This window comes from Nerophis ophidion, linkage group LG11 (assembly GCF_033978795.1).
Source record: "Nerophis ophidion isolate RoL-2023_Sa linkage group LG11, RoL_Noph_v1.0, whole genome shotgun sequence".
Taxonomy (NCBI): Eukaryota; Metazoa; Chordata; class Actinopteri; order Syngnathiformes; family Syngnathidae; genus Nerophis; species Nerophis ophidion.
In genome coordinates this window covers 30475490-30501916 of record NC_084621.1, presented here as the reverse complement: position 1 = coordinate 30501916, position 26427 = coordinate 30475490, and the positions used below count along the sequence as shown (strand labels likewise).

Sequence of the window (26427 nt, the reverse complement as noted above, 5' to 3'; positions counted from 1 at the left end):
GGAAAAGAAGTCACCAAATGGTTCGTTTGGCGGAATTGTGAAGGAAGGCAAGATTGTTTAAATATCTCTGCAATGTTTTTGCGTATCGAAGCCCTCTAGAGCAGGGGTCCCCAACCTATATTCCACTAGGGACGGGTTTAAAGTATGCATTATTTTCACGGACTGGCTTTCCACGTGTGGCAGGTAAAAACAGCCAAAAAAATGAGCATGAAAAATAAGCTCACCATAACGCTGAAGTAATGGGAACACTGGGCGTGTTTCTTTGCAGAGAGATGGTCCCCTGCACGTTGATGGCATATACTATATACCAGTGTCTCTTAACCATAGGGCCCAATGTTGGGGTGCAAGCGCCCCCTACAATGTAATGCATGTGTTTTTTTTTTTGTGGTACATAGTTGTAATACACTTTTCCACCACTTGTGACAGTAATGACAATGTAAAACAAACAGGAGGAGTGTAGCGACAATGTCAGAGAAATGTCTTAAGCGCAAAAATTATAACTAAAGTGGTAAATCTGTATTTACATTTGCACTTTAATTTTATAGACAGTTTAATAAACTAAATTAGTAATAAATGTTTCTTTATCTATTTTAGCACAACACAATACATATTGTATGTACATTTTACATAATTTTTACTAATAAATCCGACCTAATCCCAAGGTTTATTTGTTAAATTAATAATAATCTTTCTGGGGCGGCATAGCTCGGTTGGTAGAGTGGCCGTGCAAGCAACTTGAGAGTTGCAGGTTCGATTCCCGCTTGTGCCATCCTAGTTACTGCCGTTGTGTCCTTGGGCAAGACACTTTACCCACCTGCTCCGAGTGCCACCCACACTGGTTTAAATATGACTTAGATATTGGGTGTCACTATGTAAAGCGCTTTGAGTCACTTTAGAAAAGCGCTATATAAATATAATTCACTTCACTTGACTTCACTTCACTGATTAACACACTTTTATATCACTTTACAAGGTAGTAAACAAGGTAGGTTAGATATATTTATTGAATATGATTAAAATCAAAAGTAAGATTACTACTTCAGTGTTAATATAGGAGTGGTCGGGCCCCTCTGTAGTGGAAAAGTTGGGTCCTGAGGTCAAACAGGTTAAGAACCCCTGCTATATACAATGATCCTGCAGATAGAAATGAGCCTTTGGCTACAATCTGGCACATTAACATTATATATGTTCATTATTATGAATGAATGTACTATAATAAAACGGTGACTTCCTATCAAGAGTTGTAATATACATCTATTAACAATCTTATTGGTGTGTTTAGTGGGATAGGCGAAAGTCAAGTTGGAGAAAATGTGGTAGTTTATAAATTAATTAATGTTTCAAATGCGTCACGGAACGGTACCGGTACACGGACTGGTAGTTTGGGACCACTGCTCTAGAGCAGTGGTTCTCAAATTGGGGTACGCGTACCCCTGTGGGGTACTTTTTGACTTTTTGTCATGCCTCCTCCAAAGAACAGTGCAGAGATGGAGAATGACATAGAGGAAATACGGAAGTCGCTAAACTTCATGTCGGGGGACCTGGCTAGCGTCTCCCAACAGCTAAGCAAGCTCAAGGAGCTTGTAGATGAAGTGAGGAAACTCAAAGAAATAATTTGACAAAAAGACATGACAATAACTGATCTTGAAAGGAGAGTTGAAAACTTGGATCAGTACACGAGGATGGAAGATGTCATCATCACGGGACTAAACATCAGACCGCGCTCGTATGCCCGAGCTGCTGCGGCGGGCAGGATTGTTGGAGAGGACGCAGAGAGAAAGGATCTGCAAACTCTGGAGGACCAAGTCTTGCAATTTTTGAAAGGAAAAGACATACACGTGGGTGCAAATAACATCTCAGCTTGTCATACGCTGCCACGCAGAGACAAAACAAATCCTTCAGTCCTTGTGCGCTTTGTAAACCGGAGACACAAAACGGCATTACTGAGACAAGGAAGAAAGTTGAAGGGATCTGCGGTGTATATCAGCGAGCATCTGACCAAGAAAATATCGGTTATAGCACGGGAAGCACGGATCCTGAGGAAAAACAATAAGATTGGAGCCACACGGACAAGAAACTGCAAAGTTTTCATTCAGCTGAATGGATCTACGCCAGAGCAAGCTAAAGTGATACTGGTGAGAGAACTTGAAGACCTTGAACAGTTCAGATAATGTTGATTGTTCCATTTTTTAGTCAGTTACAATTGCACTTTTGTCGAGCTCATTTTTTGATCGTTCTATTTTTGACGAGGACAGCTACAGTGAGGTTTTTGATGAGATTATTTTTGGAATGCTCAGACTATTTTTGTTGTTTTTTACTTTTTCTTACCTTGGATCATAAAGACATATACTCAACACCACGTATAAAACCGTGTGGACAACCAACGTGACAGAAGACCAAATGAGCTGCACAAAATTCAAGTCTTTCAACTTTCATGATCATAAATGCTATGAGTTACAAAATAACATTGACCCAGATATTCACTTCTATCAGGACACTAATGTGGACTGTGAGTATTATACTGAAGAACAGTTGAATTCAAATGTTAAAATGGAAGGCTTTTAAGTCATTCATTTTAACAGCAGGAGTCTTTACAGTAACTTTTCCAAAATTAAAGAGTATCTTAAATACAGCAAAGTTTTACCATAATAGCAATTTCAGAGACTTGGTTGAATGATAGTAAGGAATTACTGGATGGATTAGAGGGATATGAAATGTTTTGGCAAAGCAGGATGAACAAAAGGGGAGGAGGTGTTGTATTGTTTGTGATGTCTTCTCTCAAATGTAGGCTGATTGCTGACATGACAACTGCTATTGACAATCTGATGGAATGTGTAACTATTGAAATCAGTGTTGAAAGATCCAAAAACATATTAATTAGTTATATTTATAGAACTCCTGGAACATGCATTGATCAATTTAATAAGAAAATGTTTGAGTTATATGAAAGACATAATGATAAGATTATCTTGATTTGTGGTGACTTTACCATTGATTTGATGAAATATTATGATGACATGAAAACCACTGATTTTGTTAATCTTATGTTTAGCTTGAGTTTCTTTCCACTAATTGTAAAACCTAGCAGAATAACAAAGGACATCCTAACACTAATTGATAATATTTTTATAAATGTATTTGATGGGAAGAGAAAAAGTGGACTCTTAGTGACTGATGTAAGTGTTCACTTGCCTGTTTTTGCAGGGATCCAATTGAGCAACAAGCCAAACTTACAAACAAAAAGACAAATAAATAATTTTTTTAGAATAAAATCACCAGAAGCAGTTAATGCATTCAAGGCTGATCTTTTAAATCAAAATTGGCAAAATGTTTTTGTGGAGGATACTAATGAAGCATACGATACATTCCTGGATATATTTCTGACACTTTATGACCATCATTGTCAATGAGGGAATATAAGCAAAATACTAAAACGAGGGAAAAACCATGGATAACAAGGGGTTTAGTAAAAGCCTGTAAAAAAAAAGGCTTTGCAAGGAATTTATTAAGAATCAAACAAAGGAAAATGAGGACAAATATAAAAAGTATAAAAACAGATTGACATGTATCATGAGACTGCAACAAAAAAACTATTATGAACAATTGCTGCATAAACATAAAAATAATATAATTGAAACCTGGCATGTGCTTAATACTATGATTTAAAAAATCTAGCAATAAGGATTTTACAGCATATCTGGTAAAAGATGAAAACTCAATTATTGAAAATTATAGAAGAAATAGCTGAGGAATTCAATAAGTTTTTTGTGAATGTTGGCCCAAATTTGGCAAAAAATATTAATTTTAATATGAAGCATGAGATAAAGTTAAAGCCTGTATCTGACATAAAAAAATTAATGTTTCTTGGTGGAGTTTGTGAAAGTGATGTGTCAAAAGTGGTCATAAAGTTTAAAAATAACAAATCTGTCGATGGTAACAACATGGATATGTCACTTGTTAAAGAAGTGATGGATTGTGTCCTGAAGCCGTTTACTTATATATGCAATACATCTTTATCAACTGGAATTTTTCCTGACAAAATGAAAATCGCAAAAGTTATTCCAATTTATAAAAATGGTTATAAACATATGGTCTCAAATTACAGACCTGTGTCCTTACTACCTCAATTTGCAAAAATTCTTGAGAAATTATTTGTATATAGACTTGAGAAGTTTATTGACATACATGAGCTATTGAATGACCATCAGTATGGGTTCAGGAGTAATCGATCTACGTCCATAGCTACAGCAATAGAAAAAAAGCAACACACCGTTGGAGTATTTATTGACTTATGTAAAGCTTTTGGCACAATCTATCATTCCTTACTTCTGCAGAAATTGGAAAACTATGGCATAAGAGGTGTTTCACAACAGTGGTTAAGTAGTTATTTAAGTAACAGATCTCAATATGTGGAAATTAATAAGATTAAAACACAGCCAAGAAGAGTAACTTGTGTTGTTCCACAAGGCTCGGTATTGGGACCTAAGTTATTTATACTCTACCTAAATGATATTTGTTCAGCATCTAATAAATTGAAATGTATTATGTTTGCAGATGATACAAATGTATATTGTTCAGGAGAAGACTTGAAGGAAGTGTTGATGATAATGGAGGTTGAGTTAATTACGCTAAAAAAATGGTTTGATATTAATAAGTTATCATTAAATTATAAAAAAACTAAATTTATGGTGTTCAGTGGTGCAAGGACAAATTGTGAAGCAAAATTAAAATTAAATCAAGTGAAAATTGATAGAGTATATGAAACTAAATTCTTGGGGATAATAATTGATCATAAACTGTGTCGGAAACCGCATATTAAGTATATAAAGGGAAAAATATCCAAATCTATTGCTATTCTTTATAAAGTAAGACACATGCTGAATAAGAAATGCCTGCATATTAGAGATGCGCGGATAGGCAATTATATCATCCACAACCGCATCACTAAAGTCGTCATCCACCCGCCACCCACCCGAACCAGGTTAGAAAGTGTAACTCCCTCCAAATAGCACAGACGCAATGGCTTTCTTGAACTGATTTATTTGAAGGCTTCCTTTCCCTTCAAATTCACCGTGAAAACTGTAATAAATAAAGCACGTTACAAACGTAAAAATAATAACATGCACAGCATGTGGATCAAACATTTTACCAAGTGAAATACCAACAAATGACAAATACCTCGTTGGCCATACCCGGAAGTAGCTTCCTTACATCCGTCGACAGACCAAACGAGACACTTCAAAATAAAAGTATGCCCACATATTGTTTCAAAGAGTGCTGCTCGTTTTTCGTATGTGGGTAACAACATTAAACTATTTATAAATGGTTGATTTCTACAGGCTAGTAAGGTAAAGTGTTGTACCTGACAAGTTTGGGCTACCTTGCTTCTGCAGCCTTCATCAGAGGTGTCCCGTGATGTTAGCGTGACGTTGTCTGTGACGTGTTATATGGATTGTACCATCAAGTGTTGTCAGGTACAACACTTTACCTACTAGCCTATATAAATCGACAATTTATAAATACACGTCAGTAGGCTAAATGAACCTCTTCAACATAACATTTAACTATGTATAATGTAGCGGCTGGCTACGGGGTGTTAGCCAATGACTTTGGCTGGGGGGCGGGACTTCCGGGAGAGAAAGGGACGTGACGTTGTCGACAGGAAGTGAGAGTTCGAGTTGTCCCGGGAAAAGCGTTAGAGACATGAGAGCTGTTTGATTGATTGATTGATAGATTGATTGATACTTTTATTAGTAGATTGCACAGTTCAGTACATATTCAGTACAATTGACCACTAAATGGTAACACCCGAATAAGTTTTTCAACTTGTTTAAGTCGGGGTCCATGTTAATCAATTCATGGTACAAATATATACTATCAGCATAATACAGTCATCACACAGGTTAATCACCATAGTATGTACATTGAATTATTTACATTATTTACAATCCGGGGGATGTGATGAGGAGCTTTGGTGGATATCATTACTTCAGTCATCAACAATTGCATCAACAGAGAAATGTGGACATTGAAACAGTGTAGGACTTATTTAGTAGGATATGTACAGCCAGCAGAGAACATAGTGAGTTCAGATAGCATAAGAACAAGTATATACATTAGAAGTACATTTGATTATTTACATTAGGTTGTTTATAATCCGGGGAGATGGGATGTGAATGGAGGAGGGTATTAGTAAAGTGTTGAAGTTGCCTGGAGGTGTTGTTTTAGAGCGGTTTTGAAGGAGGATAGAGATGCACTAACTTTTATACCTGTTGGGAGTGCATTCCACATTGATGAGGCATAGAAAGAGAATGAGTTAGGACCTTTGTTAGATCGGAATCTTGGTTTAACGTGGTTTGTGGAGCTCCCCCTGGTGTTGTGGTTATCACGGTCAATTACATTAAGGAAGTAGTTCGACATGTACTTCGGTATCAAGGAGGTGTAGCGGATTTTATAAACTAGGCTCAGTGCAAGTTTTACTCTGTCCTCCACCCTGAGCCAGCCCACTTTGGAGAAGTGGGTTGGATTGAGGTGTGATCTGGTGTGGAGGTCTAAAAGTAACCGGACTAGCTTATTCTGGGATGTTTGGAGTCTAGATTTGAGGGTTTTGGAGGTGCTGATGTACCAGGAGGTGCAAGCGTAATTTGAAGAAGGGTTGAATGAGAGTTCCCGCTAGAATCCTCAAGTTTCTTTTGTTGACCAGAGAGGAGATTCTGTAGAGGAATCTCGTTCTTTGGTTAACCTTTTTGATTAACTTGGTTGCCATTTTATCACAGGAAAGATTAGCCTCTAGAATGGAACCTAGGTAGGTGATCTCATCTTTCTTGGTGATAACAATGTCACCCACTTTTATAGTGAAGTCACTAAATTTCTTAAGTTTGATCTGGGACCCAAATAGGATGGATTCCGTTTTACCTAAGTGTATGGATAGCTTGTTGTCGGCGAGCCAGGTGCAAATATTAAGGAGTTCAGCACTGAGGATTTGTTCCACCTGTGACTTGTCCTTGCCGGATACCAGCAGGGCCGAGTCATCCGCAAACAGGAACAATTCACAGTGGCATGCTGATGGCATGTCATTTACGTATATTAGGAACAGTAAAGGTCCTAGTATACTGCCTTGGAGGACTCCACAGCTTACTGAGACGGGAGGGGACATGGTGCCGTTCACCTCTACCACCTGTTTCCTCCCCTCCAAGTAAGATTGCATCCAGCTCGATGAGGTTTCATCGAATCCGATTGTTCGGAGCTTATCCAACAGTATAGCGTGGTTAACGGTGTCAAAGGCCTTCTGAATGTCCAGCATGACCATGCCGCAATATTTGCCCGCGTCCACCTCATGTTTGATGTGGTCGGTCAGATAGAGAAGGCATGTGTCAGTGGAGTGGTTAGTTCTGAAGCCGGATTGGAATTTGTACATTAGTTTATTAGTAGGAAGGTATCTATCAATCTGTTCATAAACTATTTTCTCCATTACTTTCGAAATGGAATTGAGAATAGAAACAGGTCGGTAGATACCAGGTTCTAATTTGCTTCCTTTTTTATAAAGGGGGGTTACTCTTGCTATCTTGAAATCCTTGGGTACTTGGCCTTGTTTGATTGAGAGGTTTATTATATGAGTGATTATTGGGGCAATGGTGGTGGCAGAGTCCATGAGGAATCTGGAAGGGATATTGTCAACGCCGGTGGCCTTGTTTGGGTGGAGCGCGCTCAATTTATTAAGCACCTCATTAGCTGAGACAATTTCTAATTTGAAATTGTTGTTGACTACTCCTAGCTTTCTGTAGAAGGCTTTAATGTGTTCTACACCAAAGCGGCCAGAATGTTGGGATAGCTTGTTAACGAGAGTTGTGGCTATGTTGTGTGGTTGTATTACATCTTGTGCAATAAAGACAAGACAAACGAAGACGCTTTATGAGCCTACATTCCTGGGATTATTACAATATATATTTCCGAATCGGTTCAACCGCCACCCGCCCGAATCTATTTAAAATCTATTTTTTTCGTCATGTCACCCACCCGACCCGCGGTTTATCCGCGGACTCCGCGGTTGTGACCGCAAACCGCGCATCTCTACGGCATATGTTGTATTATTCTTTTATTTTTCCATATTTAACGTATTGTGTTGAAATTTGGGGAAATGTTTATAAAACAAACATAGACCCAATAATACAACTTCAAAAAAGGGTCATTAAAATAATACACAAAACTTTCTACTATGAACATACCAATCCATTATTTACAAGTTCAAATGTATTAAAATTTTCAGACATTGTGTTTTTTAAAACAATGGAAATTATGTTTCGAGTAAAGAACAGCCTTCCAGCTTGTATTCTCAGGCTATTTCGTTTAAGAGGAGAACACTATAATTTACGGGGATATCGATTTTTGAAATAGGTAAAGCGAGAACAAATATAAAATACCAATGTATTACAGTTTTAGGAGTTAAATGGGGGAACAAGCTCAAGTTAAAGACATGCACTTATTTGCTAAGGTTTAAGAAAACATTGAAAGGTGAAATAATTGAACATTATAAAATATAGTAACAATTAGTTTCATCCCATTGATTTTTTTATTTATTTATTTTTTTAACGTTGATGTTCCAGGCAATCAAATCTTCAGTGAAGGTATAGGATAGGCAAATATAAGCTTTGGCTTCAGCCTATTCCTTTTTTGGTCATTCTTTTTCTTTTCTTTCGTGTGTAAATGTGCATAATTGTATACATATAACATGTACTGTAAAACTGATCACACAAAATGGTTGATTGATTTGATTGATTATATGACCGAAATAAACTTATTTCAATTCATTTCATTTCATTACTTGAAGGGGTACGTGAGATTTTTTTCTAAATATTCTGAAAATAGCAACAATTCAAAAATCCTTTATAAATATATTTATTGAATAATACTTCAACAAAATATGAATGTAAGTACATAAACTGTGAAAAGAAATGCAACAATGCAATATTTAGTGTTGACAGCTGGACTTTTTATGGACATGTTCCATAAATATTTCTGTGAAGAAATGTTTAGAATTAAGTTCATGAATCCAGATGGATTTCTATTACAATCCCCAAAGAGGGCACTTTAAGTTGATGATCACTTCTATGTATAGAAATTTGTATTTATAATTGAATCACTTGTTTATTTTTCAACAAGTTTTTAGTTAATTTTATGTCTTTTTTTCCAAATAGTTCAAGAAAGACCACTACAAATTAGCAATATTTTGCACTGTTATACAATTTAATAAATCAGAAACTGATGACATAGTGCTGTATTTTACTTGTTTATCTGTTTTTTTTCAACCAAAAATGCTTTGCTCTGATTAGGGGGTACTTGAATTAAAAAAGTGTTCACAGGGGGTACATCACTGAAAAAAGGTTGAGAACCACTGCTCTAGAGGACGGAACGACCAAAGGTCCGATGGTAATGCTTCTATAGCCTAATTTAAACAATTTAGGACTTAATCTGAACCCAAATACACAACAGCAGGTACCCCAAAAAATTGTTGGTTTTGCATAACAGGTCCCCCTTCAAAGGGGATCTGCACTTTTTTGTTCACAATCATTATGAAAGACATGACAGGTGGATTTTTTTTCATGCATTATAAATAGTAATTAAACATAAATAAAAATTTGCTGAAAGCAGAGCCAATGGGAGGTCCTCTATTCCGCCTATAAAATCCAATAAAAAAACATCCAAAAAGGGCAACCAATACCCCATTTACATATTGTGACTTGAATATTAGCCAAGTGTTAGTGATATTTTTATTTTAAGCGCAAACACAGACAAATTATTTAAAGCTGCTCCGTGATCACAAGCTTGTGTGGTGATGTTTACATCATTGAGTGGTCTGCTGCTCCCTCGCTTCCTGTAAGTTTATCCTAGATCATAAATCATGCCTCTCACCTGGACATGAGATGTCTGAGTAGGTATTCTGACAAGTTGCTACACCTTGACAGCCATTTAAGACCCGAAACTGGCGAAGACGACACGGAAAGACACTTGTTCCCGCCCACCCCGTTTCTTTGTGGAGATTATGAGTCACTCTTCAAATGGGAATATATAAACAGTCTAGCAGTCTGCATCCTTATGACAGTAGACCGAGTACAGTAAGTTATGTTTTACTATATTTGTAGTCTCATGAAATCTGCAGTGAGTGATAATCAGCCATGTTGTTAAAAAAATTAAAAGCGGCCGTCGTGATGCGATTTTGAAGTTAATGTTTAAAATGATCAAAATCAGTAAATTTTACATCTTATTATAAATGTGCCTGTTACGACATTATATATATACTCATGGTGGAAGAGGGGTTAGTGCGCCTGCCTCACAATACGAAGGTCCTGGGTAGTCAGGGTTCAATCCCGGGCTCAGGATCTTTCTGTGTGGAGTTTGCATGTCCTCCCCGTGAATGCGTGAGTTCCCTCCGGGTACTCCGGCTTCCTCCCACCTCCAAAGACATGCACCTGGGGATTGGTTGATTGGCAACACTAAATCGGCCCTAGTGTGTTAATGTGAGTGTGAATGTTGTCTATCTGTGTTGGCCCTGCGATGAGGTGGCGACTTGTCCAGGGTGTACCCTGCCTTCCGCCCGATTGTAGCTGAGATAGGCACCAGCAACCCCCGCGACTCCAAAGGGAATAAGCGGTAGGAAATGGATGGATGGATGGATCATGTATATACAACCTCAGTGGAGGTGTTTGGATGTTTTTAAGGGTTTTAAAGGCAGAATAGAGCGTCCTCCATAAGCTCCATTGTAAACAGACTTTTGATGAAATGTATTTAATATTTAGAATGCATTAAAAGAAAAAATCCACCTGTCGTTATGACTTTCATAATGATTGTGAGCAACAAGCAAAAAAAAAAAATGAAGTCCCCTTTAAGACTCCAACAAATTACTTCATTGGAGGTTTTTGGTGTCCAATGTTGTAAATTTTGTCCCCCCAGGGTCTTCGTGTGGCTCTGGATGAAAAGGAGCATTTCCTGCAGGAGGTGGAGAAGGAGAGGGCGGTGTGGAGGCAGCGGGACAGGGCTCTTGCTGCCACTATGCAAGAGAAGGAGGCGCTTGTCCACATCCTCAAGGTGGAGCTAGAGAGCTGTCAGAAGGATGTTCTGGTAAGAAAAAAAAAAAGGAATGTATAATTTATTGTATTTTTTATTAAACATCAACATGATGTCATGTTACCATGATGACCTATCTCATTTCTCCAGGCTCTGTCTGATTCTGTGATTGGCCAAGGCTTGCCAGGGGGCGGAGCTGAGGCGTCCCTGGCTTCACAGCTGAGGGAGAAGCAGAGTCACCTTGCTGCCTTGTTGGCGGAGAGGGAGGGACACAGTGCCACCTTGTGCCAGGAGGTCACCAAGTTCACCGCCACCCTGCAGGAGTACCAGACCGTCGTTCAGGTCCGACACGCTTTCCAGTGCAGTACAGGGGAACCTCGATTTACAAACTTAATTGGTTCGTAAATTTAAAAGTGCGTACAGTGAAGCAAGTATCTCTATAAGAAAGCTTTGACAAAAGTCCATGTTTTAGTGAAGGTGTGTACACTCTAACACAATATAAATTAATATAAAGTCATTTACATCCAACTATCAAAAGGGTTATGAATTAACTATCTCTTTATTAACAAGCCCAAACAACGGCTGAACTGTGCTGTATATGCTGCTTTGCCGTGGCACACACACAAAAAACTCTTTAAGGTGTCCTTACAAACGATCAGTAATCACAAAAATCCTTCACTTTAACAACCATTTTGCTACAATATTAAACGTTTAAAAAAGTAAAATCCACTCACAGTACATAAAGCTGATCGGCAAAGTCCTCTCGGGAGTTGCCCCTCAAGGAGCTGACGAAGAGAGAGAAAAGGCATCTGAAGGGTGGAGGAAGAGGAGGGCGTGTGTGTTCGGGATTGAAAGAGGCGATGCTGAAAGAGAGAAAGTTCTATACCCTGCTGTGAAATAAGTCCGCTTTTGGCATCATTTTACAAAAGTCAGTTCTCATCACAACTAAAACCTTGCTGTAGGTTACATTGGAAGGCAACCGCCCCCCCCGAGCCACACCCGCTGGATTAAAGATATTCTTTATTTTCCTCAAACTAGAAAAGACTAGACTGACATTGAATGGTGGTTCTGTGAAGTTTCGTGAAGTATGGAGTGGTTTCCTAAATTATGTGAAGGAGACTGATCTCCAGCTTGGCCCCGATTGAGATGTGGTTAAATTGTGGGTGATTGACGAGCCTTTTTGTTTGCTTTTGTGTATTGCGGCACCATGTTGAGGCCATTCGGAAGTGCAGTTGCCTGTGGCTTTATATCAATATTTGCTCGTACTTGTTTGCCATCCATCCATCCATCCATTTTCTACCGCTTGTCCCTTTTCAGGGTTGCGGGGGGTGCTGGAGCCTATTCCAATTGCATTCGAGCGGAAGGCGGGGTACACCTTTTTTTTGACTGATTTTTATTTATCTATTTATTTTTTGAGTGGGGAGGATAGCATTTCTAATGTATTGTATTGTTAACTGTTTTGTCAAAAAAAAAAACAGTCAACAACAACAACAAAAACTTGCTGTGGTAGGAAGCTGTCTTCTGCTATCTCTTCATTGGCAAGCACAACATTTCTGCCAGCGGGAAACAAAATAAATGAATGAATGAAGTGTTCGTACACCGAGACATGATTTGCACACCGTTTGTAAACCGAAAAGCTTGTAAAAAAAAAAAAAGAGGGGTTCGTAAATCGAGGTTTCACTGCATTGTATACCTCCATCTTGTTCCTTTTCGTTCACGTTTCAGAGTCAGCAGGAGAACCAGACTCGGACCACGTCCTCCCTGACGGCTCAGCTAAATGACGCCAGACGGGCGCTGCATGAGGAAGAGAAACGGCGGAGGGAGGCGGACAGAATGCGACAGAACCAGCAAGAGGACGCCGAACGAGCCGAGAGAAAACTGAGGGACAGCCTGGAGAAGAGAGACCAACTCTTAGAGGTAGAAGAACACCATCATACTTGCCAACACCCCCGGATTTACCGGGAGACTCCTGAAATTTAGCGCCTCTCCCGAAAAACTCCCGGGACAAATTTTTTCCCGGAAATCTCTCGAAACTCTGGCGGAGCTGGAGGCCACCCCCCTTCCAGCTCCATGCGGACCTGAGTGAGGACAGCCTGTTTTCACGTCCGCTTTCCCACAATATAAACAGCGTGTCTGCCCAATGACGTTATAACTGTAGAATGATCGAGGGCGAGTTCTGGGTTTCTTATGTGGGTTTATTGTTAGGCAGTTTCAAACACGTCCTCCCTGCGCGGTAACAACACACAACAACAGCAGTCACGTTTTCGTCTACCGTAAAGCAGTTCGTCTGCCGTAAACAGCAATGTTGTGACACTCTTAAACAGGACAATACTGCCATCAACTGTACATGTATATGTGACAATAACATCTACGGCTTTTAGAGAGTGCAGTGCACAACTGCGCACACAACAAGGAGACGAAGCAGAAGAACGAAGAAGATACAGCCGTGGCGGCGCCGACGACGAGTAAGATGAAGAAATACGCTTGTAAGTTCAACGCCGCAGCTGAGATTGGACCTGGACAGCCTCAGGAAGCAAAGATTGACCGGGTTTAGGCCATGCTAGGGAGAGATGGAAGATTCCAGTCTCTAGTACATTTGATGAAAGCACTTTTGTGCGTGCCACACAGCAATGCATCATCAGAGAGGGTGTTCAGCATGGTTAGAAAAATAGTGACAGAGAATAGAACAATGATAAACAATTCAACCCTTAACTCAACAATTAGTAGATGAGTGTTATGTGTGTGTATGTGTCTAAATAAATGAACACTGAAATTCAAGTATTTCATTTTAAATATATATATATATAAGTATTTCATATATATATATATATATATATATGAAATACTTGTCTTGGTGAATTCTAGCTGTAAATATACTCCTCCCCTCTTAACCACGCCCCGCCCCCAACCACGCCCCCCACCCCCTACCTCCCGAAATCAGAGGTCTCAAGGTTGGCAAGTATGAACACCATGCAAACGTGATGTTTGTGTGAATCTGTATGAAGATGTCATTTATATACGTGACTCAAAATGCATGTCTTCGCAAGATGTAGATGGCTGATGTGTGGTATTGAACAAAACTTTCTCTCCTGTTTAGCAAATCCTCCAGGATGCTGAAGAGCGGGACCGCCAGTTTGTGGAGCTGCAGCGCAACTTGCTGAAGAAACGTGATGAGCGCATGTCGGCCGTCAAACACGCACTGTGACCTCAGGATGACCGAGCGGTGCCGGACGTCCACTTAGCACTTTCAGCACCACCTTTTACTGCCAAAAGCGTATCTACTGTATAGTGGTGGTGTGTATTTATGTGTACAGTAGTTCCGCAGCATTGCACTTAGAGCCAGGTTCAGGTACGGCGCACAGGAAACTTGGAGCTTTTAGTCAGATACTGCCATTATGGATACGCTTGATTTAAAATATTAGCACTGATTACTGTATGTACAGTCATTGATTTTTGAATGTCATTGGTCTAAAGATGGAATTCTATTAAGGCTACCTTTTTGAAATCCCTGTTAATCATATCTTCTATAAATGAGCTACTTATATCTAGTCTTTTTTTCTTTGCAGTTGTGCACCAAAATATCCTTTTTATGGACTACTTTGGTCCTCTGCTTTTAATGTCCCACTCTCCTTTGTGGAGGGATTCCGGTCCGATCCGGTGGCCATGTACTGCTCGCCTGTGTATCGGCTGGGGACATCTCTGCGCTGCTGATCCGCCTCCGCTTGGGATGGTTTCCTGCTGGCTCCGCTGTGAACGGGACTCTCGCTGCTGTGTTGGATCCGCTTTGGACTGGACATTCGCGACTGTGTTGGATCCATTATGGATTGAACTTTCACAGTATCATGTTAGACCCGCTCGACATCCATTGCTTTCCTCCTCTCCAAGGTTCTCATAGTCATCACTGTCACCGACGTCCCAGTGGGTCATTATTGTCACCGATGTCCCACTGGGTGTGAGTTTTCCTTGCCCTTATGTGGGCCTACCGAGGACGTAGTAGTGGTTTGTGCAGCCCTTTGAGACACTAGTGATTTAGGGCTATATAAGTAAACATTGATTGATTGAATGTTTTTATGTCTGGGCGTTTTTGTGTTTTTCTTGTTTAAATTTAGTAGGTTGGTGATTTTGAGCTCAAGAGAATTAAACACTCTGATCCAGATTTTATGGCGTTGTCTTCATTTCGTTTTTGGTATTTTGTTTGGAGACTAGAAAACTCCACCCCAAAAGTACTTCCAGTGACGTCATTCCCCAATCTATCCAATCGCCAAGCAGCTCGGGTTTCAGGCTACTTCCGGGTAGTTGCTAGGCTACTACAACAATTAGCTACGGGTAAATAACTTCTCGAAAGAATCAAAAAGTATATTTTCAAAGGTTTAAAGTTACTTTAAGAGGGGATGACAACCGAAGGAATGAGTCTCCAGGTCGTTCAGTTTGGTTCTGTCACCGTAGGCCCGAAGTCCTGGCGCGACAGTACGTTCCGCTCCATCCGGTGGGCAGAGCACCTGGTGCGGCAGACCCGAGCTGGACGACCCGCTACCTGCATCCAGACGCGGAGCTACAGCGCCTCGGCCGGTCACACGGCGAAGTACAGCGAAATGCAGTCCGAAGAGAGCAACAAGATCTCAAACTGCAACATCAGCGGCGAGAAAATGTTTGCGCACAGCCATCCATCCATTTCCTACCGCTTATTCCCTTTCGGGGTCGCGGGGGGCGCTGGCGCCTATCTCAGCTACAATCGGGCGGAAGGCAGGGTACACCCTGGACAAGTCGCCACCTCATCGCCGGTCCAACACAGATAGACAGACAACATTCACACTCACATTCACACACTGTTACAATGTATGGGTTTCACCCGGTGGGATTTGAGGGGTGCACCAGGATGTTCACATTATTCTGAAGTTACCCGGTAAAATGACTGAACGGCAACTCTGTGTGTGCGTCTTCATTTAATAAGATATCTAACATTAAAACATGGTGGCAGCGGTAAATCCGAACACAACAACGCTTACGAATGTCAGATGAAGAAGTTGAGGTGAAGGAGGAAGCCGAAGACAGCATTTTACAACGAAAAAGAACGATGGATGCATTCGGTTTGAAACCTCCCGCCACATTGGACTGGAATTCTACTTGCCTGGCGAAAACATGGAAGACGTGGAAAGATGAGTTTTCACTGTATGTGGACATAACGTTAGCAGATTCTGACGACAAGACAAAGGTAAAAGTGTTCAAATACTTGATTGGAGAAACAGGCAGAGAATTGGGGAAAACATTGTGGACTACACTTAAACCAGAGGAGCAACTAGTGGAAACGCTAGACAAATTACTAACTGTTCGACAAACACTGCAATCCTAAACCAAACGAAACTGTTGAGAGATACAGATTTTTCTCCAGAAACCAGAATGTTAGCGAAACGATTGACAAGTACGTCACTGACCTACGAGTGCTCGCAGACACATGCAATTTCGGGACTGCAAAAGAATCCTTGATTAGGGATAGAATTGTATGCGGGATCCATGATTCGCATGTGAGAGAGCGTTTGCTGCGCGAGACAGATCTAACGTTGGAAAAAAGCATCCAAATATGCAGAGCAGCAGATCTCTCGAAGGAAAATGTGAAAACAATCGAGGGGCAAGTAGGTGAAGAGGTGCATGCAGTTAAAAGAGTGTCTGAAGCAAAGGGGGCAAGACCGAAAGAAATAAAGAACTGCAAGTACTGTGGAAAAAACCATGAGTGGAAAAAAGAGAGCTGCCCAGCTTATGGGAAAGTCTGCAGCAAATGTAACAAATACAATCACTTTGCGTCCAAATGCAAAACTTCAGATTCACAGATCAAACGAATACACAGTGTAGCAGAGACAGAGGATGAGTATCAGGAAATATTAAGCCTTCACTCAGACGGGCAGGAAAAAACACAGGAGAGACAACTGTTCGCGACAATGTTGCTGGGGGAGAGGCCAGTGAAATTTCAGCTAGACTGTGGAGCAAGCTGCAATATTATCCCAATACACCTACTGAACCCAGACACAAAACTGGAGCAGACACAGCAAGTCCTTGTCATGTACAACAAAAGCACTCTGAAGCCTTTGGGCAAATGCAGGATAAAAATAAGGAATCCGAGAAACAGGAAATTGTATAGGCTTGAATTCATGGTGATTGATGGCCAGTCATCTGTGCCATTACTTGGCAATAAAGCAGTACAGGGCATGGATCTAGTGAGAATTCAAAGAGAAAATATCATGGCCATTGATGAGATTGTCCAACACACAGGCAGTGAGGAAAATACTCCGGAGAAAGAACAGATCAGAGAACGATATCCACAGGTGTTTGAAGGAGATGGCTGCCTGTCAGGGACATATGATCTGGAAGTGGATCACAGCGTAGCTCCAGTAAAGTTACCTAAGCGAAGAGTTCCGGTGGCACTGATGAATCCACTTAGAGAGGAACTGAGCAGTCTGGTGGAAAGAGGAATCCTCACACCAGTCGAAAAGAGCACAGATTGGATCAGTAGCATGGTCGTGGTTAAGAAACCATCTGGAAAATTGAGAATCTGCATTGATCCTAAACCCCTAAACAAAGCCTTAAAGAGACAACATTTCCCACTGCCAACAATCGATGATGTCCTACCAGACCTAGCAAATGCAAGAATATTCACAGTGTGTGATGTAAAGAATGGATTCTGGCATGTGAAGTTGACAGAGCAGTCCAGCTACATGACAACATTTGCCACCCCTTTCGGAAGGTACAGATGGATGAGAATGCCGATGGGGATCAGCCCGGCTCCTGAGGTGTTTCAGCACAGGCTTACGCAGGCGCTTGATGGGTTACCAGGGGTGCGCATTATAGCTGACGATATCTTGATCATCGGTGAAGGAGAAAATCAGGAAATGGCAGTGAGAGATCATGACGAAAAACTGAAAAAACTCCTTGAGAGATGCGAAACATGCAACATTAAACTGAATTTTGACAAACTGAGGCTGAAGCAGAAGGAGGTGCCGTACATAGGTCACAGACTAACATCGGAGGGCTTGAAAATTGACCCTGAAAAGGTACGCGCAGTACAGGAAATGCCTAGACCCGCCGACATCAAGGGCCTTCAGAGATTGCTTGGAATGGTTAACTACCTTGCAAAATTTTGCCCACACCTGTCAGATAGCTGTGAGGTCCTGAGGCAACTGACTCACAAGGATGTGATATGGGAGTGGACTGACATACAGGAAACTGCCTTTGTGAAAATTAAAGAAATGATAGCCTCAGCACCAGTACTGAAGTACTACAACCCAACGGAGGACCTCACTCTCCAATGTGATTCATCAGAAACCGGACTGGGTGCAGCGCTCTTGCAGGTAGGCCAGCCGATAGCATATGCCAGCAGGGCACTCACCTCCACTGAGAGAGGATATGCACAAATAGAAAAAGAGTACTTGGCTATATTATTTGGGATGGAAAAGTTTCACCAATACACGTATGGTAGAAAGGTGGTTGTACACTCTGACCATAAACCTCTGGAAACAATCACAAAGAAACCACTGCTTAGCGCCCCAAAGCGTTTACAAAGAATGCTGTTGAGACTTCAAAAGTATGACATAGAAGTAGTGTTTGTTCCAGGCAGATTTATGCTGGTAGTTGATACACTGAGCAGAGCGTACCTGCCTGAATGTGCAACTGAGGGGTCAGTGGAAGCTGAAATTGAAACTGTTAACATGATTCATTACTTGCCCATTTCAGAGGAGAGACGGCAGAGAATCCAAACGGAGACAGAACGGGACCAGGCCCTTCAGGTGCTGAAACGAAGAATACTGCAGGGGTGGCCAGATGATAAAGGGCAGGTCGAGGATGAGCTGAGGCCGTATTTTGATATGCGGGATGAGCTAAGCGTACAGGACAATGTCATCTTTAGAGGACAGAGGGCAGTCATCCCGACGGCTCTAAGAAAAGAAATGAAGGAAAAGATCCATGCATCACATTTAGGGATAGAAAACTGCCTGAGGAGAGCGAGAGAATGTGTGTACTGGCCGGGTATGCATGAACAGCTAAAAACGTACATGGGAAACTGCCAAGTTTGCAGAGAAAAAGACACACGGCAACAGAAAGAACCATTACAGAGCCATGACTTCCCACTAAGGCCATGGGCAAAAGTGGGCACAGATATATTCACCTTCAATAACAAAGAGTACTTAGTGACAGTGGACTATTTTTCCAATTTTTGGGAAGTTGATTATCTACCTGATACCAGGTCCACCACGGTTATCCATAAGCTGAAAGCACATTTCGCTCGCCATGGTGTGCCTGACGTGGTGTTCTCTGATAACGGCCCACAATATAGCTCACAGGAATTCAAAAGATTTAGCCAGGCCTGGGAATTCGAACACGTTACATCTTCACCTACCTATCCTCAAAGCAATGGAAAAGCAGAGTCTGCTGTCAAGACTGCTAAAAGGCTGATGGGGAAAGCACTGCAGGCAAAGTCAGACCCCTACTTGGCCATACTTGCTCACAGAAACACCCCAGCACAAGGCTTTCAGGCCAGTCCAGCTCAGAGACTAATGAGCCGTCGGACAAAGACATTGTTACCAATGTGTGAGAATCTACTGAAACCTGCTGTAGTGGACACGGACTCAGCTGTGCGAGAAAACCAACTCAGGCAGGCTCGCTACTACAACAGAGGGGCAAAGCCCCTGAGACCACTTCAGAATGGAGAACGGGTGCGAGTGCAGTCACAGGTGGCCGGACACATACTGGGCACCTGCATCAGTGGTGCGACAGGACCGGAATAGGTCCTATGCAGTAAAAATGGAGAATGGGACTGTGCTGAGACGCAACCGTAGACACCTGAGACCATCGCCAGGGGTGTCACCAACATCAGAGTCAACTGGCAGGAACCCGCCCACCCCAACTCCGGGTGGGGTCACACCACAACCATGCTCACCTGACTACGTCACACCACAATCCTGCTCACCAGCTGAGCCGGACCCTCAGACGACACAAGCTGGTGTCACCACCAGATTCGGCAGGGTTGTTAGGAGGCCTGCACACCTCCGGGACTTTGTTTAAGGAGCTAAATGTGTTTCACTGCCGTGTTTAGTTAAAGCACGGTTGTGCTGTTCTTCCCTCATAGGTCCTTTGTTTACAATTGGGTGGGACTGTTGTTGTTTTTTTCTTCACTGTTGTTTTTTTTTTTTTTTTTTTTTTTTTTTTTTTTCAAAAAAAAGGGGAGATGTTACAATGTATGGGTTTCACCCGGTGGGATTTGAGGGGTGCACCAGGATGTTCACATTATTCTGAAGTTACCCGGTAAAATGACTGAACGGCAACTCTGTGTGTGCGTCTTCATTTAATAAGATATCTAACATTAAAACACACACTAGGGCCAATTTAGTGTTGCCAATCAACCTATCCCCAGGTGCGTGTCTTTGGAAGTGGGAGGAAGCCGGAGTACCCAGAGGGAACCCAGGCATTCACGGGGAGAACATGCAAACTCCACACAGAAAGATCCCGAGCCTGGATTTGAACCCAGGACTGCAGGACCTTCGTATTGTGAGACAGACGCACTAACCCCTCTGCCACCGTGAAGCCCGTTTGCGCACATATTTTTTTCAATTCGACAGCCTAGTTAAAATCAGATAATATTTTTAAACCACAAGTGAATCTCAAAGCTCCACGCACAACAATGTTTATACTCACACCAAACGATTCACAGGTAAAAAAAACAACAATTTTCCTTAATTAAAAAAATGGTTTGCAATTATAAAAACAATTTTCAGAAAGTAAAAAAAACAATTTGCAATCATAAAATAATTGTCTTCAATAAAAAAAAAAATCACAATAATTTTTTGCAAGTAAAACAATGATTCATAAGTATAAAAACAATTTTCCACGGTTAAAACAATGGTTCGCAAGTATAAAAATATTTTTCTGCAAGTAAAAAAAAAATTCACAAGTGTAAAAACAATTGTCCATAATGAAACAAAAACGGTTCGCTTATATTACACCAATTTTCGTCAATTAATAAAATGGTCCGCAGGTATAAAACAATTTTCTGAAAGTGAGGGACGGCGTGGCGCAGTGGGGAGAGTGGCCGTGCGCAACCCGAGCGTCCCTGGTTCAATTCCCACCTGGTACCAACCTCGTCATGTCCGTTGTGTCCTGAGCAAGACACTTCACCCTTGCTCCTGTTGGGTGCTGGTTGGCGCCTTGCATGGCAGCTCCCTCCATCAGTGTGTGAAAGTGTGTGTGATTGGGTAAATGTGGAAGTAGTGTCAAAGCGCTTTGAGTACCTTGAAGGTAGAAAAGCGCTATACAAGTACAACCCATTTATCATTTAAAGTAAAAAAAAACAATTCACAATTCTAAAAACAATTTTCTTCATTTAAAAAAATATTCACAAGTAAAAAATAATTTTCTGCAAGTAAAAAAATGTTTCACAAGTGTTAAAACAATTGTCCTTAATTAAGAAAATAGTTTGAAAGTATAAAAACAATTTTCTGCAAGTAAAAATATGATTCACATGTATAAAAACAATGTTCCTTAATTAATAAAATGGTTTGTAAAATAAAATTAAAAACTCTGCAAGTAAAAACATGGGTTACAAATAATTTTCCTTAATCAAAAAAAACAGTTTCCAAATTTAAAAAAAGATTTTTTTTCAATTAAAAACATTTTTTGCAAGTAAAAAATATTTTTCTGCAGGTAAAAACAATTTGCAACTATAAAAAACAGTTTTCTTCATTTAAAAAACTTATCCACAACTAACATATAATTTTTTGCAAGTAAAAAATAAATTTTCCTTAATTTAAAAACTGGTTTGCAAGTGTAAAAACAATTTTCCTTAATTAAAAAAATGGTGTGCAGGTATAAAAAACAATTTGCAATTCCATCCATCCAGCCATCTTGTTCCGCTTATCCGGGGTCGGGTCGCGGGGGCAGCAGCCTAAGTAGGGAAGCCCAGACTTCCCTCTCCCCAGCCACTTCATTTAGCTCTTCCCGGGGGATCCCAAGGCGTTCCCAAGCCAGCCGGGAGACATAGTCTTTCCAACGTGTCCTGGGTCTTCCCCGTGGCCTCCTACCGGTTGGATGTGCCCTAAACACCTCCCTAGGGAGGCGTTCAGGGTGCATCCTGACCAGATCCCCGAACCACCTCATCTGGCTTCTCTCGATGTGGAAGAGCAGCGGCTTTACTTTGAGTTCTTCCCGGATGGCTGAGCTTCTCACCCTATCTCTAAGGCGGAGCAAACTCATTTCGACCGCTTGTAACCGTGATCTTATCCTTTCGGTCATGACCCAAAGCTCATGACCATAGGTGAGGATGGGAACGTAGATCGACCGGTAAATTGATAGATTTGCATTCCGGCTCAGGTCCTTCTTCACCACAATGGATCGGTACAACGTCCGCATTACTGAAGATGCCGTACCGATCCGCCTGTCGATCTCCCGATCCACTCTTCCCCCACTCGTGAACAAGACTCCTAGGTACTTGAACTCCTCCACTTGGGGCAGGGTCTCCTCCCCAACCCGGAGATGGCACTCCACCCTTTTCCGGGCGAGAACCATGGACTCTGACTTGGAGGTGCTGATTCTCATTCCGGTCGCTTCACACTCGGCTGCGAATCGATCCAGTGAGAGCTGAAGATCCCGGCCAGATGAAACCATCAGGACTACATCATCTGCAAAAAGCAGAGACCTAATCCCGCGGCCACCAAACCTGAACCCCTCAACGCCTTGACTGCGCCTAGAAATTCTGTCCATAAAAGTTATGAACAGAATCTGTGACAATACACAGCCTTGGCGGAGTCCAACCCTCAGTGGAAATGTGTCCGACTTACTGCCGGCAATGCGGATCAAGCTCTGACACTGATCGTACACGGAGCGGACCGCCACAATAAGACAGTCCGATACCCCATACTCTCTGAGCACTCCCCACAGGATTTCCACAGGTCGAATGCCTTCTCCCAGTCCACAAAGCACAAACACTGTCATTTTGAGTATGACCAATATGAGGCCAGTAAAACCTGATTTTTGTATTTGGGATTCTTTCCAAAATACCTGATTCAGGTGAACCTTTCCAAAATACCTTATTCTGCTAAAACTCCCATAAATTCAATATTATAGGCTTTTTTAGACAAATTTCATGTTTGGTTTTGGAGTTATGAATATAAACCTTTCATATTTAGTATGACAGTTACACTGTTATATTGAATAAAAAAACTAACTTGTGTCTTTGCAAACCTTACAAAAGATAATTTTTCTAGTACAACTAAGAAAAAAACATATCCCTAGGCATTATCAGCAATTTTTCATGTGTTGTTTAGAAGTTATGTTTGAATACATTTTTATTGCTTTTTTCGCATTATCTCAGGATTCTAAGAACATTATAGTCATGTTGAGTAAAAAACTACTTTTTGCTCTTGCAAGATTTAAAAAAGCATATGTTACGAGTAAAACTCCCAAAGATGCATTATTTCAGGCATTAGTAGCCATTTTTCATGTGTGGTGTAGGAGTTATGTTTATATAACTGTGATATTGAGTGTGACAGTATACAGTCATATTGAGTAAAACCTCATTTTTGTATTTGCAAACCATAGAAAAACAACTGTATCTAGTAAAACTCACAAGTATTCAATATCACAGGCATTTTTAGACATTTTTCACGTTTGGATTAGGAATTATGTTGGAATACAATTCTATTGCTTTTTTTCGCATTATCTCAGGATTATATGTACATTACCGTCAAATTGAGTAAAAAATAAAATTTTGTTTTTGTTAACCTAACCAAATGTTTTTTTTTTTTCAGGAAAACTCTCAAAGATGCATTTCTTCAGGCATTATTAGACATTTTGCATGTGTGTTTTTGGAGTTATGTTTCAAAAACTGTCATTTTGAGTGAGACCAATATGAGGCCAGTAAAACCAAATTTTTGTATTTGTGAACCATTCCAAAATACCTGATTCTGCTAAAACTCCCATAAATTCAATATTACAGGCTTTTTTAGACAAATTTCATGTTTGGTTTTGGAGTTATGATTATAAACCTTTCATATTTAGTATGACAGTTACACTGTTATATTGAATAAAAAAACTAACTTGTGTCTTTGCAAACCTTACAAAAGATCATTTTTCTAGTACAACTAACAAAAAAACACATCTCTAGGCATTATTAGCCATTTTTCATGTGTTGTTTAGAAGTTATGTTTGAATACATTTTTATTGCTTTTTTCGCATTATCTCAGGGTTCTAAGAACATTATAGTCATATTGTGTAAAAAAAAACTAATTTTTTGCATTTGCAAGATTTAAAAAAGCATATGTTTCGAGTAAAACTCCCAAAGATGCATTATTTCAGGCATTATTAGCCATTTTTCATGTGTGGTGTAGGAGTTATGTTTAAATAACTGTCATATTGAGTGTTACAGTATACAGTCATATTGAGTAAAACCTCATTTTTGTATTTGCAAACAGTAAAAAACAACTGTATTTAGTAAAACTCACAAGTATTCAGTATCACAGGTATTTTTAGACATTTTGCACGTTTGGATTAGGAATTATGTTGGAATACCTTTTTATTGCTTTTTTCGCATTATTTCAGGATTCTATGTACATTACTGTCAAATTGAGTAAAAAATAAAATATTGTTTTTGCAAACCTCACCAAATGTTTTTTTTTTCAGGAAAACTCTCAAAGATGCATTTCTTCAGGCATTATTAGACATTTTGCATGTGTATTATTGGAGTTATATTTCAAAAACTGTCATTTTGAGTGTGACCAATATGAGGCCTGTAAAACCTATTTTTTTGTATTTGTGAACCTTTCCAAAATACCTGATTCTGGTAAAACTCACATAAATTCAATATTAAAGGCTTTTTAAGTACATTTCCTGTTTGGTTTTGGAGTTATGATGATAAACCTTTCATATTTAGTATGACAGTTACACTGTTATATTGAATTAAAAAACTAACTTGTGTCTTTGCAAACCTTACAAAAGATCATTTTTCTAGTACAACTAACAAAAAAACACATCTCTAGGCATTATTAGCCATTTTTCATGTGTTGTTTAGAAGTTATGTTTGAATACATTTTTATTGCTTTTTTCGCATTATCTCAGGGTTCTAAGAACATTATAGTCTTGTGGAGTAAAAAACTACTTTTTGCATTTGCAAGATTTAAAAAAGCATATATTTTGAGTAAAACTCCCAAAGATGCATTATTTCAGGCATTATTAGCCATTTTTCATGTGTGGTGTAGAAGTTATTTTTAAATAACTGTCATATTGAGTGTTACAGTATACAGTCATATTGAGTAAAACCTCATTTTTGTATTTGCAAACCATAGAAAAACAACTGTATCTAGTAAAATTCACAAGTATTCAGTATCACAGGCATTTTTAGACACTTTGCACGTTTGGATTAGGAATTATGTTGGAATACATTTTTATAGCTTTTTTCGCATTATCTCAGGATTCTAAGTACATTACTGTCAAATTGAGTAACAAATTAAATGTTGTTCTTGCAAACCTTAACAATTTTTTTTTTTTTTCAGGAAAACTCCAAAAGATGCATTTCTTCAGGCATTATTAGACATTTTGCATGTGTGTTTATGGAATTATGTTTCAAAAAGTGTCATTTTGAGTGTGACCAATATGAGGCCAGTAAAACCTAATATTTGTAATTGTGATTCTTTCCAAAATACCTGCTTCTGGTAAAACTCACATAAATTCAATATTACAGGCTTTTTTAGACAAATTTCATGTTTGGTTTTGGAGTTATGATTATAAACCTTTCATATTTAGTATGACAGTTACACTGTTATATTGAATAAAAAAACTAACTTGTGTCTTTGCAAACCTTACAAAAGATCATTTTTCTAGTACAACTAACAAAAAACATATCTCTAGGCATTATTAACCTTTTTTCATGTGTTGTTTAGAAGTTATGTTTGAATACATTTTTATTGCTCTTTTCGCATTATCTCAGGATTCTAAGAACATTATACTCATGTTGAGTAAAAAACTACTTTTTGCATTTGCAAGATTTAAAAAAGCATATGTATCGTGTAAAACTCCCAAAGATGCATTATTTCAGGCATTATTAGCCATTTTTCAAGTGTGGTGTAGAAGTTATTTTTAAATAACTGTCATATTGAGTGTTACAGTATACAGTCATATTGAGTAAAACCTAATTTTTGTATTTGCAAACCATAGAAAAAGAACTGTATCTAGTAAAACTCACAAGTATTCAGAATCACAGGCATTTTTATACATTTTGCACGTTTGGATTAGGAATTATGTTGGAATACATTTTTATTGCTTTTTTTGCATTATCTCAAGATTCTATGTACATTACCGTCAAATTGAGTAAAAAATAAAATTTTGTTTTTGCAA

The 26427-nt window shown here is 39.8% G+C and overlaps 2 protein-coding genes across 2 annotated transcripts in view; both read left to right on the top strand.

The window, feature by feature from the left end:
* si:ch73-95l15.5 (uncharacterized) overlaps positions 1-15217 on the top strand; it is a 37804-nt gene extending 22587 nt beyond the window's left edge. The window contains exons 8-11 of the mRNA XM_061915538.1: positions 10948-11115; positions 11212-11403; positions 12787-12978; positions 14159-15217. Of these exons, the coding sequence (XP_061771522.1) occupies positions 10948-11115; positions 11212-11403; positions 12787-12978; positions 14159-14266 (660 nt within the window). The 3' untranslated portion in view covers positions 14267-15217. The remainder of the gene's footprint in view (positions 1-10947; positions 11116-11211; positions 11404-12786; positions 12979-14158) is intronic.
* A 235-nt stretch (positions 15218-15452) lies between these two features.
* LOC133561469 (uncharacterized protein K02A2.6-like) lies at positions 15453-19832 on the top strand. The gene is made up of 2 exons (XM_061914757.1): positions 15453-15699; positions 16879-19832. The coding sequence occupies exons 1-2, from the start codon at positions 15453-15455 to the stop codon at positions 19830-19832; spliced, it is 3201 nt and encodes a 1066-aa protein (XP_061770741.1).
* The last annotated feature ends 6595 nt before the right edge of the window (positions 19833-26427 follow it).

Excerpts from the sequence above, each read along its gene's own strand:
- LOC133561469 (XM_061914757.1), top strand. The coding sequence starts at position 15,453 with ATGACAACCGAAGGAATGAGTCTCCAGGTCGTTCAGTTTGGTTCTGTC. Across the intron at positions 15,700-16,878 it reads CTCAAACTGCAACATCAGCG|ATTCACAGATCAAACGAATA; the intron begins GCGAGAAAATGT and ends GCAAAACTTCAG.